Source organism: Pagrus pagrus, assembly GCF_965226575.1.
Source record: "Pagrus pagrus genome assembly, chromosome: 12".
In the NCBI taxonomy this organism is placed as follows: Eukaryota; Metazoa; Chordata; class Actinopteri; order Spariformes; family Sparidae; genus Pagrus; species Pagrus pagrus.
The window spans coordinates 137,576-152,500 of NC_140196.1; the positions used below are offsets into that span (position 1 = coordinate 137,576).

General features: G+C 44.4%; 2 protein-coding genes across 3 annotated transcripts in view; both read right to left on the reverse strand.

Moving 5' to 3' along the window:
- Positions 1-817: 817 nt before the first annotated feature.
- Positions 818-5,407, reverse strand: LOC311267005 (inositol monophosphatase 1-like). Of its 2 annotated transcripts, XM_084369788.1 has the most exons (9): positions 5,319-5,407; positions 4,509-4,587; positions 4,266-4,399; positions 4,054-4,158; positions 2,987-3,032; positions 1,633-1,741; positions 1,349-1,457; positions 1,113-1,264; positions 818-1,031 (listed from the first exon to the last, which is right to left on the reverse strand). In XM_084369788.1, the coding sequence occupies exons 2-9, from the start codon at positions 4,569-4,571 to the stop codon at positions 901-903; spliced, it is 849 nt and encodes a 282-aa protein (XP_084225914.1). In that variant the 5' UTR covers positions 4,572-4,587; positions 5,319-5,407; the 3' UTR covers positions 818-900. The 2 variants fall into 2 exon arrangements, with proteins under 2 accessions (XP_084225914.1, XP_084225915.1); XM_084369789.1 differs by lacking the exon at positions 4,509-4,587 and having other exon boundaries at positions 5,319-5,342.
- Positions 5,408-13,761: 8,354 nt separating this feature from the next.
- The window catches only part of LOC311266535 (inositol monophosphatase 1-like), a 4,066-nt gene continuing 2,902 nt past the window's right edge, over positions 13,762-14,925 (reverse strand). The window contains exons 5-9 of the mRNA XM_084368949.1: positions 14,815-14,860; positions 14,608-14,716; positions 14,415-14,523; positions 14,141-14,292; positions 13,762-14,026 (exon numbers count right to left, since the gene is read on the reverse strand). Of these exons, the coding sequence (XP_084225075.1) occupies positions 13,869-14,026; positions 14,141-14,292; positions 14,415-14,523; positions 14,608-14,716; positions 14,815-14,860 (574 nt within the window). The 3' untranslated portion in view covers positions 13,762-13,868. The remainder of the gene's footprint in view (positions 14,027-14,140; positions 14,293-14,414; positions 14,524-14,607; positions 14,717-14,814; positions 14,861-14,925) is intronic.

Genomic DNA, 14,925 nt, shown 5'->3' on the forward strand with positions numbered 1-14,925 from the left:
CCCAGCGAGCTGACTCAGGACCAGCTCCTCAGCCTCTGGTCACCCAGCGAGCTGACTCAGGACCAGCTCCTCTGCCTCTGGTCACCCAGCGAGCTGACTCAGGACCAGCTCCTCTGCCTCTGGCGGACGTGGTGGAGGTGGAGGTGGAGGTGAGCACCACTTCATGTTCATCTGCTCAGCAGGATGTTGGACACAGATGTGTGTTAAACAGCATCTGTTGGTGGTAAAAGCTACTACAAGTTACAATATCCACTGAATAAACTTTTACTTTGTTTAATATATGAAAAATAAAACCCAAGTGAGGAGCCATCGTGAGACTGTTTTTATATTTCATTTTCAGCCGATTTAAATTAAATAAAATAGCCTAAAATAAAATAAAACATTGAACAACATTCAACCACTTCCTCAAAGGCTAATAGAAAAGAAAGTGCTTCCTGTTTTCTCCCGTTGCCATGGTGAATCACAGTATCGGAGCTCCATTGATGATGGCTTTTTACTAGTCGTCAGGCACGAGCTCAACTCAGAGTTACATACTCAGAGTCGACTTACCTGACTCAGATCAGCTGTTCTGGGACTGAAAACTCAGAGTTTCACTTCACAGGGTGAGTCAGCTCGGAGTTCAGGGTTAGACTCAGAGTTTGTTGAACCTCCTTGCTGGAATAGCCCTCTGCCTTACTGGCCGCCATGTTTGTTGTTGTCAAAAACTCTTGTCAAGGCTGCCCCCTACTGGATGGACGTAAGGATGGAGGAATGAGGGCAGTTTCACCTGTTGTCTTCAGGTAAATACTGGACAGAAGTGAAATCAAACAAACACGTGTTTTTGTTTTTATGTTAAACTTTATTATCACAAATGTTAAAAACGAAACACACAAAATCTGTAGTTTCCCCGACCACACGTCCTCACTGATTGGACGGTGACGGTGCATCGTCTCTGGTTGGACTGAATGAGTCGATCTCTCTGATGATCCTCTCTGCAATGGTTCTGGTGTTGGCAGCAACGATTCTTCTGGACATCAAGTCCACTTCTCCCCCTGAGCACAGGGAGACAACATGTCTTTAAACTGAGCATGCTCACAGCGACAGTGTCTGTCTGTCTGTCTCAGAGTCTTTACCCTCCGTGTCCATCAGGACTCCTCCGGCCTCGGAGACGATCAGCGAGCCGGCGGCCACGTCCCAAACATGGATCCCCGTCTCATAATAGGCCTCAACACAACCGGACGCCACCAGACACATGTTGACGGCTGCAGTGCCGGCTCCACGTACACTGACAACACATATACACACACTGTCACTTTACTGCAGTATCCGTAGTATTACTGCAGTAATAACATCACGTGTGGAGTGTTACCCGTGTATGGGGATGCGGAGGACGTTCCTCAGGCTGGAGAAGATCTTGTCGACAGCTTCAGGGTCTCTGCTGGAGCCGAACTCGGTGGCGATGATCGACTGTTTGATGTCTGACACAACAGAAGGTCACACGGGTCAAACCCTGCTCTCTGATTGGACCACAGCTTCATGGCACTCCCTGTTTCTATCAGTCTGGTTCAGATGTATTCAGATTCGGATCACATGTGAACAGAAACACTTCCTGGTTCCATGACTTATTAATGAGTTGTGTTATTGATCACTGACCTGTCTGATCAGAAACCTGCAGCGGCTCTCCGTTACAGAAGGCTCCCCTCCCCCTCCTCGCCGTGAACATCTTGTCCTCAAGACAGCTGTAGACCACCCCGAACTCCACCTGGACCGCCACACGCACACTGTGGTACACTGTAGTACTCATACTGTCTACACTGTGGTACACTGTAGTACTCATACTGTCTACACTGTGGTACTCATACTGTCTACACTGTGGTACTCATACTGTCTACACTGTGGTACACTGTAGTACTCATACTGTCTACACTGTGGTACACTGTAGTACTCATACTGTCTACACTGTGGTACACTGTAGTACTCATACTGTCTACACTGTGGTACTCATACTGTCTACACTGTGGTACACTGTAGTACTCATACTGTCTACACTGTGGTACTCATACTGTCTACACTGTGGTACACTGTAGTACTAATACTGTCTACACTGTAGTACTAATACTGTCTACACTGTGGGACTCATACTGTCTACACTGTGGTACTAATACTGTCTACACTGTGGTACACTGTAGTACTAATACTGTCTACACTGTGGGACTCATACTGTCTACACTGTGGTACACTGTAGTACTCATACTGTCTACACTGTGGTACACTGTAGTACTAATACTGTCTACACTGTGGGACTCATACTGTCTACACTGTGGTACACTGTAGTACTAATACTGTCTACACTGTGGTACACTGTAGTACTAATACTTTCTACACTGTGGTACACTGTAGTACTCGTACTGTCTACACTGTGGTACACTGTAGTACTAATACTTTCTACACTGTGGTACACTGTAGTACTAGTACTGCCATGCTATACCACACTATACTATAGAATGATCAGAATCAGTATTTTTTATGTGATGGATGATAAATAAATGAATGTTAGAGATACTTTGATGCAGCATGTAATCTGTAAAGTAAAGTAAAGTCACGGGGTGTTGCCGCTTTATCTCCCCTGATCATCGCAGGGCCCGCTGACGGCAGAGGCTGCCTCGCAAGGTGCCAGCTGCACATCAGGAGCAATTCTAGGATTCAGCATCTTGCTCAAGGATGCTTCGGCATGTAGCTCAGTTCCACCCAGGGGCGCCGGGGTTCGAACCAGCGACCTTCTGGTTGCTGGTCACATGCTCTACCCACTGAGCTACAGCCACCCCGTAACTGGTAACTAATGTTATTAATGTAGAGGAGTGGAAGTATAAAGTAGCAGACAATGGTAATACTCAAGTAGAGTACAAGTACATCAAAATGTTACTTATGTGCAGTACTTGAGTAAATGTACTTAGTTACATTCCATCACTGGTAGTTTGTAGTGCAGACTGGACCGTAGTGACCTCACCTGCTTGTTGACGGAGAATCCGATGGAAACAGCCACGAAAGGAAATCTGTCAAAGACATTAAAGCTCTGTGAACCAACTGAACACCCCTCGTCTCCCCCTCCCCTACAGTCCCTCTCTGTTTGTCTGCTCTGGGCTCCTGTAGAAACATGGTGGTGCAACATGGCTGACTCACTCTAAAGATTCCCTGTAATTACACACTCATGAAAACCTATTTAATCATATTTATATCATTGTTATATTTCATTTCACACTGGAGGTTATTAAAGGTCAGTGTGTGTTGTCAGTGTTTTTGATGGAACTGTCTGTTGTGTGTTAACACAGTTCAGCAGGATGATGTGTTTCTGTAGCTAACTGAAGTTAGCATCTCTCTGGTGTCTCTGTGGGATTATTACAGAAGATAATGTGAAGGTTCTGATCCTTCAGGTTCTGTTCAGCAGATAATCTCCACAGATGAACTCCACTCTGTGATGTTTGAGGTGTAAATTAAATGTGTAGCAGTAAAAAGCTAATGCTAGGCTACAAACAGACGACCTCACGGTCACATGACTCAAACGTCTCCACCACTGAGCGTCTTACTGCACAATTACTATCCAGGTTTCTATAAACTGATCAATGTACAAGTTGTAAAGTCAGAGTGAGAACAGTGTGTAACTAAAGTGGGCCTGTAAAGACGACTAGTGAGGAGACGAGTCTCCGTGTTCGCTGTGAGGACGTTTAATGTCCCCGACAACCTCTGTAGTCTCATTCAGACACTTGTTAGCAACCGCTAACGGTTTTTAACACATGAAGAGCTTTATAATTAAACTGTGGACATTTGATGATGAGTTTATGTTGTAAATATGTTCAGCCTGTGTGAACCACACACCTTATCTCACACATTTAACTGAAAACTCATTGACTTCCAAAATGTTTCAGATGAAACTTTATTGACACAGTCTGAACCTGAATGTGTTTGTTTGGCCGAACTGAACCTTTAAACTGACTCATTTTTATTTCATGGTGACAGGAAGTGATGTCAGCTGATGATGACGTGATGATGTCACTGTGTTTCAGTGAATAAACTCACGCGTGAACAAAGTTGGTCGTCCCGTCGATGGGGTCGATGATCCAGGTAGGGTCATCTGTCAGGACACAAGGTTCACCTGCAGCCACTGACTCCTCCCCTATGAACCTGACACACACACACATACACGATATATAATATCTCTAGACAGTATTGACCTGGGGAACTGATTGATAATCAATAACACGCACACTGAGGGAGGTGGAGCTTCTTACCTGTGTGTGGGGAACTTCTCCTTCACTGAATGGATGATGAGCTGCTCCACCCTCTGGTCAGTTTGTGTCACCAGATCAACAGACGAACTCTTCGTCATCACCTTCCTGTCGTCCTGCAGAGCCTGCCGCACCACCTGATCAATACAGTCATCAATACACCTAATCAATAGTCATCAGTACACCCGATTGATACAGTGTCACACACACACACACACACACACACACACACACACAGTGTGTGACCTGTCCGGCTCTTCGTGCAGCGGCGACAGCGTGATCCATGGAGTTCTGCCAGAGGTCGGCCATGTTGGAGGAGCAGCTCCTTATAAGGAGATGAGACAGGAGAAGTCAGGCTGATCACTGACCTGTGGGTCAGGGGGAGCTCACTCATTGGACGGACTCAATGATGAACTCGTTAGGATTTCTGGCCTTATCGAAGTGATCTGCTGTGATCAGACTCCTGAAAGGTGAATCAATAATATCTGCAGACTCTCGTTTCATCCTGTCAGTCAATGTGATTTCTCTCTTCCAAAGAGTTCTGCACCAGACTTCATTCAATAACTCACAGTTTAAGACAAAACACTGTTTCTTTAGAAACGGTGAAACTCTGACTTCATGACCATCTTTGATTCAAACAAACACTTGTGACAAAGATATGTTAGGGAGGCAGGATGACTTACAACAACAACAACCACAACAATAATAATGATAATAAATAATATAAATAAATCATTAAACGGGACAAACACAGGGAGGTTCGGAGCCTCCAGGCTCTGGATTATTGATTTTTAATCAATGTGAGGTGTTGACTGATGGATTATCAATGAGTCGTATTAACCGACAGTACGTGATGACGTGCAGGAAGCGTGTGTCTTTATAAAGAAAAGCATCTTAAAATCAGCAGATTATGAACGGAGTCTGGTGTAGCGGATGTCAAACAGAACCTGAACTCTGCAGTCAGAGAATAAACTCTTCTTCTCTCTTCTACCGGAACCAACATGTCAACAACAACAAGACAACAAGCGTTTCAACACCAACAAAGTAATCTATTACCTGTACTTAGTGTGACGGTAATCTGCCGCTGCTGCTGCTGAGGGTCACTGGTCTGTACGCTCACTTCCGGGTTCTTCTTCTTCTTCGAGCAGCAGCAGAGTGCTGCTGCCTCCTGCCGGTCAGTCAGGAAACTGCAACAGTTCACCACCTACACGCTGCAGCCCATAGACATTATATATTTATATATATATATATATATATATATATATATATATACGTATATATGTCTATGCTGCAGCCCTCCATCAGCTGGTTTCAGGGATGACCATGAACATATATAGGCTCGTTGGAGATGAACTGCGCCTCGCCTGGAAGGTGGACGAGACCAGGCGGCAGCAGCAGGGGGCGCTGACAACAAACTGCAGCTTCTAGCCGCCGTCAGAGAAAATACAGGAAGTCACAGAAACATTTACATCCTGTCAGATCCACCTGTAGGCTACCTGTAGTCTGCAGAACACGGTCGGATAGCTATGGCTGAAGAAGTTGCGTATGCGTTCTTGCTCGCTGATGAAATTGAAGCAGAAGAGATGGGTCAGGGGTTAGGGTTAGGATTTTGCTAATGATGTCACTCAAGAATGTATTTCTCATGCTTTACTGCAATTGTCCAATAAATAACCAATAGGCTATATTTATCAGAACTGAAGTTTGACTTGGTGTGAATAGTTTTTAGGTTCACGGTTTTGAGGTCATGCAAAGTGTTTTTTTTCTAAAATGATAACTACTTTCATTGTGGTTATGATTGAAGTGAGAATTAGAATGACTGGGCAGATGTTAGCCCTTGGAAGTCATATTTATTGAATAAGAATTTCTTTATCAATCAGCTCTCTGATCAGGCTACAGCCAGGCGTTTCCCATCATGCCCTGAGGTCTTGCCGTCGGTGGAGAGCAACTGCGGCGCCTGACTCTAACAACTGCAGCCGCCTTGATCCCACGAGGTTATCGTTGCAGGCGCGTGCATGACGTCAGAGCAAGTCGGGATCAAGTCGGACACAAATCTAACTGGCATGCATTGTGCGGTGGTCGCCGGCGATCGATTCTGCGCAGGCCTGGCTCATCTCCAACGAGCCTACTGTCTATGAGCTGCTCTGTCATCAGGCGGGCTTTGATGACGTCATCTTCACCTGACGACGGGTCATTAACGGATCATTCTGCCCTTTGGTGATTCTCCCCTCTCGACCTTTTAGTAAGTTAATATTCAAATTTGTATTGATTTTCTTTCAATTACATTTTCTACACACAGACACAAGACTGAAGACAAAAGAGCAGAGAGACGGTCTTTAATGACAATGTAAACATTTCACATATAAACTTTGTCACAAGCCTTTAATAAATAGACAGAAGTTATCCCGACATCAGACAATGTCCCTTTTGTATTATTCATTTTGAGCCAATACATTTTCAAAAGAGGCAGCTGCTGTCATTCATCTGATCCATTCAGTCACTTCTGGGCTTTTTCTGTTTTCCCAGTTCTTTAAAACAACTCCTGCTGCAGTCATGAACCAAACCGAACTGCCACACTCCCCTCAGTTATGTCTTCTTGGGGATAAAACATTTTCGGCTCCAGGTGTCAGTTTGGTTTGTCCTGAAAGGTGAATCAATATTAAATAAAACAAAATACATCCTCAACAAATACTCATTACAGTTATTGTACCGAACATTTGTTGAGCCATACATTACTTATTGCATAGAGGTCTGGGGGCATGCGTATAAAACAATTACAAAACCAATTTTCATATTACAAAAGAGAGCAATAAGGATAATCAACAGGGCTGATTATCGAGACTCAACAAACACATTTTCATAAACCTACAGACCTTAAAATTCAATGACCTTGTGGACTTCAAATTATGTATAAAGTAAATAATAATATGCTCCCAGATGGTGTCCAGAGGATGTTTCAGACTCGAACCAGTAGATATGAACTAAGACGGACTTATGAGTATACAAAAGCAAAGGTACGAACAAATGTGAAACAAAGATGTATATCAATTAAAGGAGTCAATCAATGGAATAATCTAGAATTAGAAATCAAACTGTGCAGCACACTTAACAGATTCAAAAAGTTATTTAAAAATAATATTATTAATAAATATAAAACTGAATTATAAATACCAGTGTGCTCATAAACTGCTGTATGTAGAATATGCAGGTTTTATGTTCTGTCACAATTTTTAAAATGAGTGAACGGAAAATGTTAATTTAAGAAGGGTAGGCAAAATAAGCTGATGCTTCAGCCTGCACCTTTTCGGTCAAAGTGCACTGTAGTGTTTTGTTTTTGTTCTGATTTGGTTTTGTTTTGTTTTGTTACGTTTTGTTTTGTATTTATACTTTCATATTTGTCTATTGTATTTGTTTGTTTTTTTTACAAGACCGAAATAAACACACTAAACTAAACTAAAACTAAAAGAGGCTGTAATAGATTCCTCTATTTTTATCCAAGTGAGAATCATATTGTTTCCAATGTTTCACTAGCTTGGCCATTTCAAATTACAAATATGCCTGCAGACACAGCACTTACAGGCCCTCTTCCTGATCTTTGGGGACTTCAATCATGCCTCTCTGTCCTCCACCCTGCCCACATTCACACAGTATGTCACCTGCCACACCAGAGACAATACAACACTGGACTTATTTTATGCCAACAGCAAGGAGGCATACAACCAGTGTGCGAAATACGGGGGGGTCCAGGGGGGCTCGACCCCCCCGATTAACCCATGAGACCCCCTGAAAGCCTCAAAAGCAACATTTGAAGGGGGTCTCAAATTTTGTCAAAAAAATAAAAAATAAAATATTTTATTGTCACTAATTGCCACTAAAATGTGTTTAAGCTCACCATGTCCAGTATTCAGAATCCAAAACATTTATTCACTAATATGTTGTATTTGTTGCCATGCGGAGCAGCCGGTCCTGCGCACGTATAGAAGCCATGTGCGCCAAACAGAAGAAAGACTTAATGTTGAGAAGTCATACTAAACATGGCTAGCAAGCGAAAGCTAACAGAGTGTATCACTCACACACTTTGGGTTCACATCCAGAAGGCGGCACTCAGAGATGAAGAGGCACCGAAAGACGATGCTGGTGCAGCCAGCACAGTGGGCCCACTCGGTACCAGAACAGAGGGTCCTCTTCCACCCAGTGACTCCCCAGAGGAACAACGTGAAGTTGAGGCCGAGTGGTCCGAGGACGCAGCAGGTGCTGAGGTAACGTTAGCTGCTACTGCTGCTAGCACAGGTGACCTGCCGGCTGGTTGGACTAGAAGCAGGTGGGAATGGAAAGACCGCAGGTTGTGTAGGCCTGGTGGTTGGTTGTGGTCTCAGAGAGCACCGCCGTGGTGATGTTTGGCTTGTTGTATCTGCTCAGTTTCAGCAGCAGCAGGTTCCTCATCCTCATCTCATCCCTCATCAAGTGACTGAAAGTCATTATTACAAGTGATCGTTTCACATTGAGGTCGTGGACCTCGGGGTAAAACAGTTCACATTTGGAGCGATATTTAGCTCCTTTCCCAGTAAGCTAGCATGACATGTTTGGTATCAGCGGATTCATTTCAATTTCAAGATTTCTATGACGCTCATGGCTTAAAAAATCTTAAAAACTAAGCCCGCGACGGCCTTCAGAAGACAGTAATGGTAATGCCAGATGATCCACCATCATTTTCAGAGGGTGAAAAGTAGGCCAAGAAAGCCAAGAACTGAGGTGGAGAATAATCCAACTTTAAGATCCTGGTGATCAATGAGGCAGAGGATAATTAAAATAAACATGTCATTCTGTTTTTCATTTGGATGGTTAAATTATGTTAGAAAATAGACCTACCATTAGGCTGCAGTTTAATTTCTGGCCTATTCAAACAAGACAATTTCATTTAAAGATATCACGTTACCTTGTTTTTTTCACTGTGTTACAATTACTGGTGCATTCTAGTCAGATTTAATTCTTTTCTTTATAAAAATAAGATTTAGTCTTCAAAAGTGTTTCAAAAAGAGAAAAGGGGGGTGTCTCATAATCGAGGTCTATATGTTATATTATAAGCAGGCTAAGAGGTTATGCCAATCCTGTATCACAGCTGGCTAACACTGTTTAAGACTGGTTTAAACTAATATTGGTATGTTGCTTTGGAGGCAGTCAACCAGGACAGCTTGGAGCATGTATTTTTGCATAACATGAATTAATCAGCATCATAGCAACAATGTCATGTAACATTATCTATCAATATTACCTAGCAAAGCTTAACATCATGAACTACATGACCCTCCGTTTCAGAGACAGCCAGGGAGATAGACATGCACATGCAGACTGTGTGACTCAATACAACTCTCTATACAATCAGAGAAATGTTTATATTTTCTGGAAATCAGGAGATTAAATCGCAACGACCATATCGCCCCATATATATTTTTTCACCCCAAATCCAACGCCACCACCTGTGAGTCTACAGTTGTGGAGATAAATTTGACCTGCATGTGGGACTACAAGAGAGACAGTGAGCAGTAACCAAGTAACTGTCATGTTGTTCTTTTCACAAATATGGGAATGATATAAAAATATCATTAAAATGCATAGTTTTACATAAAACAGCATCACATTTTTCCGCCGGCCTATACAAGGGCCCAGTTAGATTTCTTTTCATGGGGCCCAACATCCCTGGTTGTCATGTAGGCTATAGACTGATTGTCTTGGCTTGCATCCATGAAATATTGTAATGTTATAGGCCTACTGCATATTGAGACAATTTATTTTGGTATTGCGCAACAATCTGGAGATGGGGACCCCCCCGAATATTGGCGGGTATTTCACACTGGTTCATCTCCTGCCTGTGTACATGCCCCTCGTAAACAGGCAACCAGTGGAGACCCGCACAGTTAAAGCCTGGACCGAGGAGTCTGAAGCGACTGCTTTGACTCAACTGTGTGGGAAGAACTGTCTGTTTCTCATGGGGAGGACATCGACAGTTTAACAGGATGCATAACGGACTACATAAACTTCTGTGTTGAAAACACTGTACCCACCAGGACTGTACAGTGTTTTTCAAACAGCAAACCCTGGATTAATCGTGACATAAAGGCTCTCCTTAAGGAGGTCAGGAAACAAGGAGGAGCTGAAGGCTGTGCAGAGGGAGCTGAGGAGGAAGATCAGAGAGGGGAAGAACAGCTTCAGGAGGAAGATGGAGGTCCAGCTGCAGCAGAGTAACATCAGTGGAGTCTGGAAAAGCCTTAAAACGACCTATGGGCTGAGGAAACCAGACTCCCAGGCTGCCGGGGATCAGACGTGGGTGAACAACTTGATCCTATTCTTCAATAGGTTTGACCAGACACCCACCCCTCCCCCGGCCCAGTCATCTCTGCTGCCCCCCACCTCTTCTATTTTCCTCCTGGACAGATCACTGTCTCACCTGGAAAAGCCTGGAAGCACTGTGAGGATCATGTTCTTTGATTTCTCCAGTGCTTTCAACACCATACAGCCTGCACTTCTGGGGGACAAGCTGGAGCTCACGGGGGTGGACCAACACCAGGTCCACCAGGAAGCTCAGGTCCTTTGGAGTGCAGGGGGCACTCCTGACAACTTTCTATGACTCTGTGGTGGCATCAGCCATTTTCTATGGTGTAGTCTGCTGGAGCAGCAGCATCTCGGCAGCAGGCAGGAGGAGACTTGATAAACTTATGAAGAGGGCCAGCTCCATCCTGAGATGCCCTCTTGACCCAGTGTAGGTGGTGGGAGAGAGCAGGATGATGGACAAGCTGTCATCGCTGCTGGTGAAGGAGTCCCGCCCCCTGCAGGTCACTATCACAGCTAGGGTTGGGCATCGTTTGGATTTTAACAATTCCGATTCCGAGTCTCAATTTCGATTCCTGTTCTAAACGATTCTCGATTCCGATTCTTTGAGTTGTGCAGGTCAACAGGTCACAGATTTCACAGGAGAGTTTTTTCATTTGAAAAAGCCTTTACACAGGCCATTTTTATTTATTCACATTGCCAGTAGGGGGGGTGTACTTTGGGTTTATTGAATGGATCATATCCCTGCAAACACAAAAACAAACATTAGGTATCTTTAGTAAATTTAACTTAGCATTTAACTTTTAAACAGAGAATAAGAGCAATGTACAATAAATACACTTTAGCACGTCCATATTTTGTGATGTATTTAAATGAAATGAGCACTGCGCCAAAGACAAATCTGTCAATAAAGTTAAACCTGAACTATTACTGTAACGTTAGGTCAGGGGTAGATAACAAGTAGCTACCAGCTAAGTTATTTAGCTTAACGTTATTCTTATTTGCTATGGTACCTAAATGTGGGCGATTCGACATCTGAAAAGGGATGCAGCCTTTTCACCACATCAGCTGTTACTTTTCCGTGGCACTCTTCGACTTGCTCCGCTGAACTTTCCCCTCGCTGCTAGAGTGAATGAGGTGTCACGTCGTTTCTCTGCTGGTTGAAGAAACGTCTCAGACTGGCTAACGTTAGCATCACTCTGCGAGCTTTCAACAGCTATGAACAGATTTGACAAAGTTTTAGCAATTGGTAGTCTATAACTTTAGCTACTCTGTTAAGAATAAGACAATCATAATTTTCTTGTACCTGATTCCGTTCGCAACGAGGAGTTGTTGGCTGATGGTTGACTGTCCGAAGTGGAGGAAGCGACGGGAGCAGGAGAGCGGTGCAACGAGTTAAACACTGTACACTCTTTAATTATTATACCATGCTGCAGGCGAAGGAGTTTTGTCATGTTTGTTGTGCATCCTCCTTTGGCAGTAATAAGTTTACGGTCCATGTTCACACGAGTGATGTTCTTCTAACTAGCGGAGCACGCCGGGCGGAGTAATACAAACCCCGTAAACAAACGGAGCACCCCGGGCGGGGGAGCGTACCTATGTTCCCCGGGTCCTATGTTCCCCGGGTCCTATGTTCCCCGGTCGGGAACCCTAACCCTAACCCTTCACCTAACCCGGTCACATACACAGCGGGGAACATAGGACCCTTTGGGTGAACAGCGGGGAACATAGGACCTTTTTTTTAAAAAAGGGTCCTATGTTCCCCAGTTCCATACAAAGCGGGGAACATAGGACCCGGGGAACATAGGATCCGGGGAACATAGGGATGATCCCCCGGGGGGGAGTAATACAAACCCCGTAAACAAACGGAGCACGCCGGGTGGAGTAATACAAACCCCGGAAACAAACTAGTGCGGGCATTTAGGAACGAAAAAAAAAAATCGAAATTCAAACATCTTCGTAACGGTTCCGGAACCGGACGTTAGGAACCGGTTCCTATTTGGAACCGGTTCTCAGTGCCCAACCCTAATCACAGCACTGGGCAGCTCCTTCAGAGAGGGTTAGGGTTAGGGGAGAGAGACTGATACACCCCAAGTGTGTGAAGGAGAGGTATCGCAGGTCCAAGTGTGTGAAGGAGAGGTATCGCAGGTCCAAGTGTGTGAAGGAGAGGTATCGCAGGTCCAAGTGTGTGAAGGAGAGGTATCGCAGGTCCTGCTGCTGTCAGACTCTACAACCAGCACTGCTCCAGTAGACCTCACTGTGCACTGTGCAATAAAAACTCTATACATAACTCATTTCTCATTTTGGTTTGCACTAACTGGGCAATTTTCATACTCATATTCATTATTTATTAATAACAATACACTGCCCACACTGCACTACACACTACATATGAGTCTATTTCTATTTCTTACCTTTTTATTATATTGTTTATTTTTATTATTATTATTGTTAATTGTTGTATTGAACTGTCCTTTGGCTGCTGTGACGCACAAATTTCTCCATTTGCTTGACTAATAAAGGAATTCTGATTCTGATTTTGATATACACCTGTCAGTACGGGCGTCAGAATATCAATATATTTTTTAGTATATTCTACTGATAGCCCGTCCAATTTCCTTCATTTGTTTAGTCTGGATTTTTTTCCTTTTTTTAATGATGGATTAGTTTCAGATTTATAAAGTCTGGTATAAAAATCTTTAAATACATCGCATCGCAATACAGGCATATTCTTCATTTTTGTTGTATATGTCATTTAATTAGAATTTCAGTTCACAGACTTGCTTCAGGCGACAATCAGTATGACGTCTACTTTAGAGTAGGGTTTGGGTTGTCACAGGTTACAGGTGTGTCACAGGTAACAGGTGTGTCACAGGTTAGAGGTGTCTCACAAGTCACGGGTGTGTCACAGGTTACAAGTGTGTCACAAGTCACAGGTGTGTCACAGGTGTGTCACAGGTAACAGGTGTGTCACAGGTGTGTCACAGGTTACAAGTGTGTCACAAGTCACAGGTGTGTCACAGGTGTGTCACAGGTAACAGGTGTGTCACAGGTGTGTCACAGGTAACAGGTGTGTCACAGGTGTCACAGGTGTGTCACAGGTTACAGGTGTGTCACAGGTCACAGGTGTGTCACAGGTTACAGGTATGTCACAGGAAACAGGTGTGTCACAGGATACAGGTGTTTTTCAGGTTTATTTAGGGTTTCTAAATCACATCACACTTCATCACAAACATGACGACATTCTGCTGAAACGATGCCATCAGACTGGTGTCAGCTGACCTACACTCCATTCAGACCTGCAGCTCCACACACACACTTGTAGGGGTCCTCGTCATCACGGCGACAGGGGAACACCTGGATGACCTGAGCGATGCGACTGGCCACAGCGGAGGAGCTGGCAGCGATGACTCTCCTGGACATCATGTTGAACTCTGAGCCTGAGGAGTCAAACGGACCAATGAGAGGAGCACACGATGCCGGCAGGTACACATAGGTGAGATGTGACATCACAGATGACATATATGACATGACATCACATGTTTGCTACAGACCGTCCGTATCCGTGACAACACCTCCGGCTTCCTGGACGATGAGGGCAGAGGCAGCAATGTCCCAGCAGTGCATCCCGATGTGATAGTAGGCATCGGCTCCACCCGTCGCCACCTGACACATGTCGACTGCTGCCGTCCCCAACGCACGCACGCTGGGAGTGATGGGAGTGTTTTAGTAAACACCTGATTGATTGATTGATTGATTGATTGATTGATTGATTGACTTCACTGTGAAACATGGAGGAGATTAGGTGCGTTTGATGGATGGTCTTACCCGTGTACAGGTAGTTTCAGCAGTCTGAAGATGTTGGAGGTCATGGTGGACAGTGCAAGGTCATCACGCTCCGCCCCAATCTCCGTCACCACCACACACTTGCTGACGTCTTATTGGAGGATACAGAACAATCAGAACAAATCCAATACCACCTGAACAGTATGTGTGATATCACAGGTGTGAGTGATGTCACCTTCCTGCCCGGAGGCGTGCAGTGGCTCTCCGTTCAGGAATGCTCCTCTTCCTCTCTGAGCGTAGAACAGTTTGTCCTCCACGCAGCTGTACACAATCCCAAACTCCGTCTGATGGCAACAAAAACTACATGTTAGTCCACTTCCTGTCTGACCCCCCGCTGACCTCTGACCCCTGACCCCAACCTGTAACTGACGGGTGAGTTTACCTGCTTGTTGATGGTGAAGGCGATGGAGATGGCCACAAATGGAAACCTGTCGGAAATAACAAGTCACACGTGTGACCACAGTTCTATGGGTTGTTAATGCAGGTCTATATA

Excerpts from the sequence above, each read along its gene's own strand:
- LOC311267005 (XM_084369788.1), bottom strand. The coding sequence starts at position 4,571 with ATGGCCGACCTCTGGCAGAACTCCATGGATCACGCTGTCGCCGCTGCA. Across the intron at positions 1,265-1,348 it reads CTCCGCATCCCCATACACGG|TGTACGTGGAGCCGGCACTG; the intron begins GTAACACTCCAC and ends ATGTGTTGTCAG. Across the intron at positions 1,032-1,112 it reads AGTCCTGATGGACACGGAGG|GGGGAGAAGTGGACTTGATG; the intron begins GTAAAGACTCTG and ends CCCTGTGCTCAG.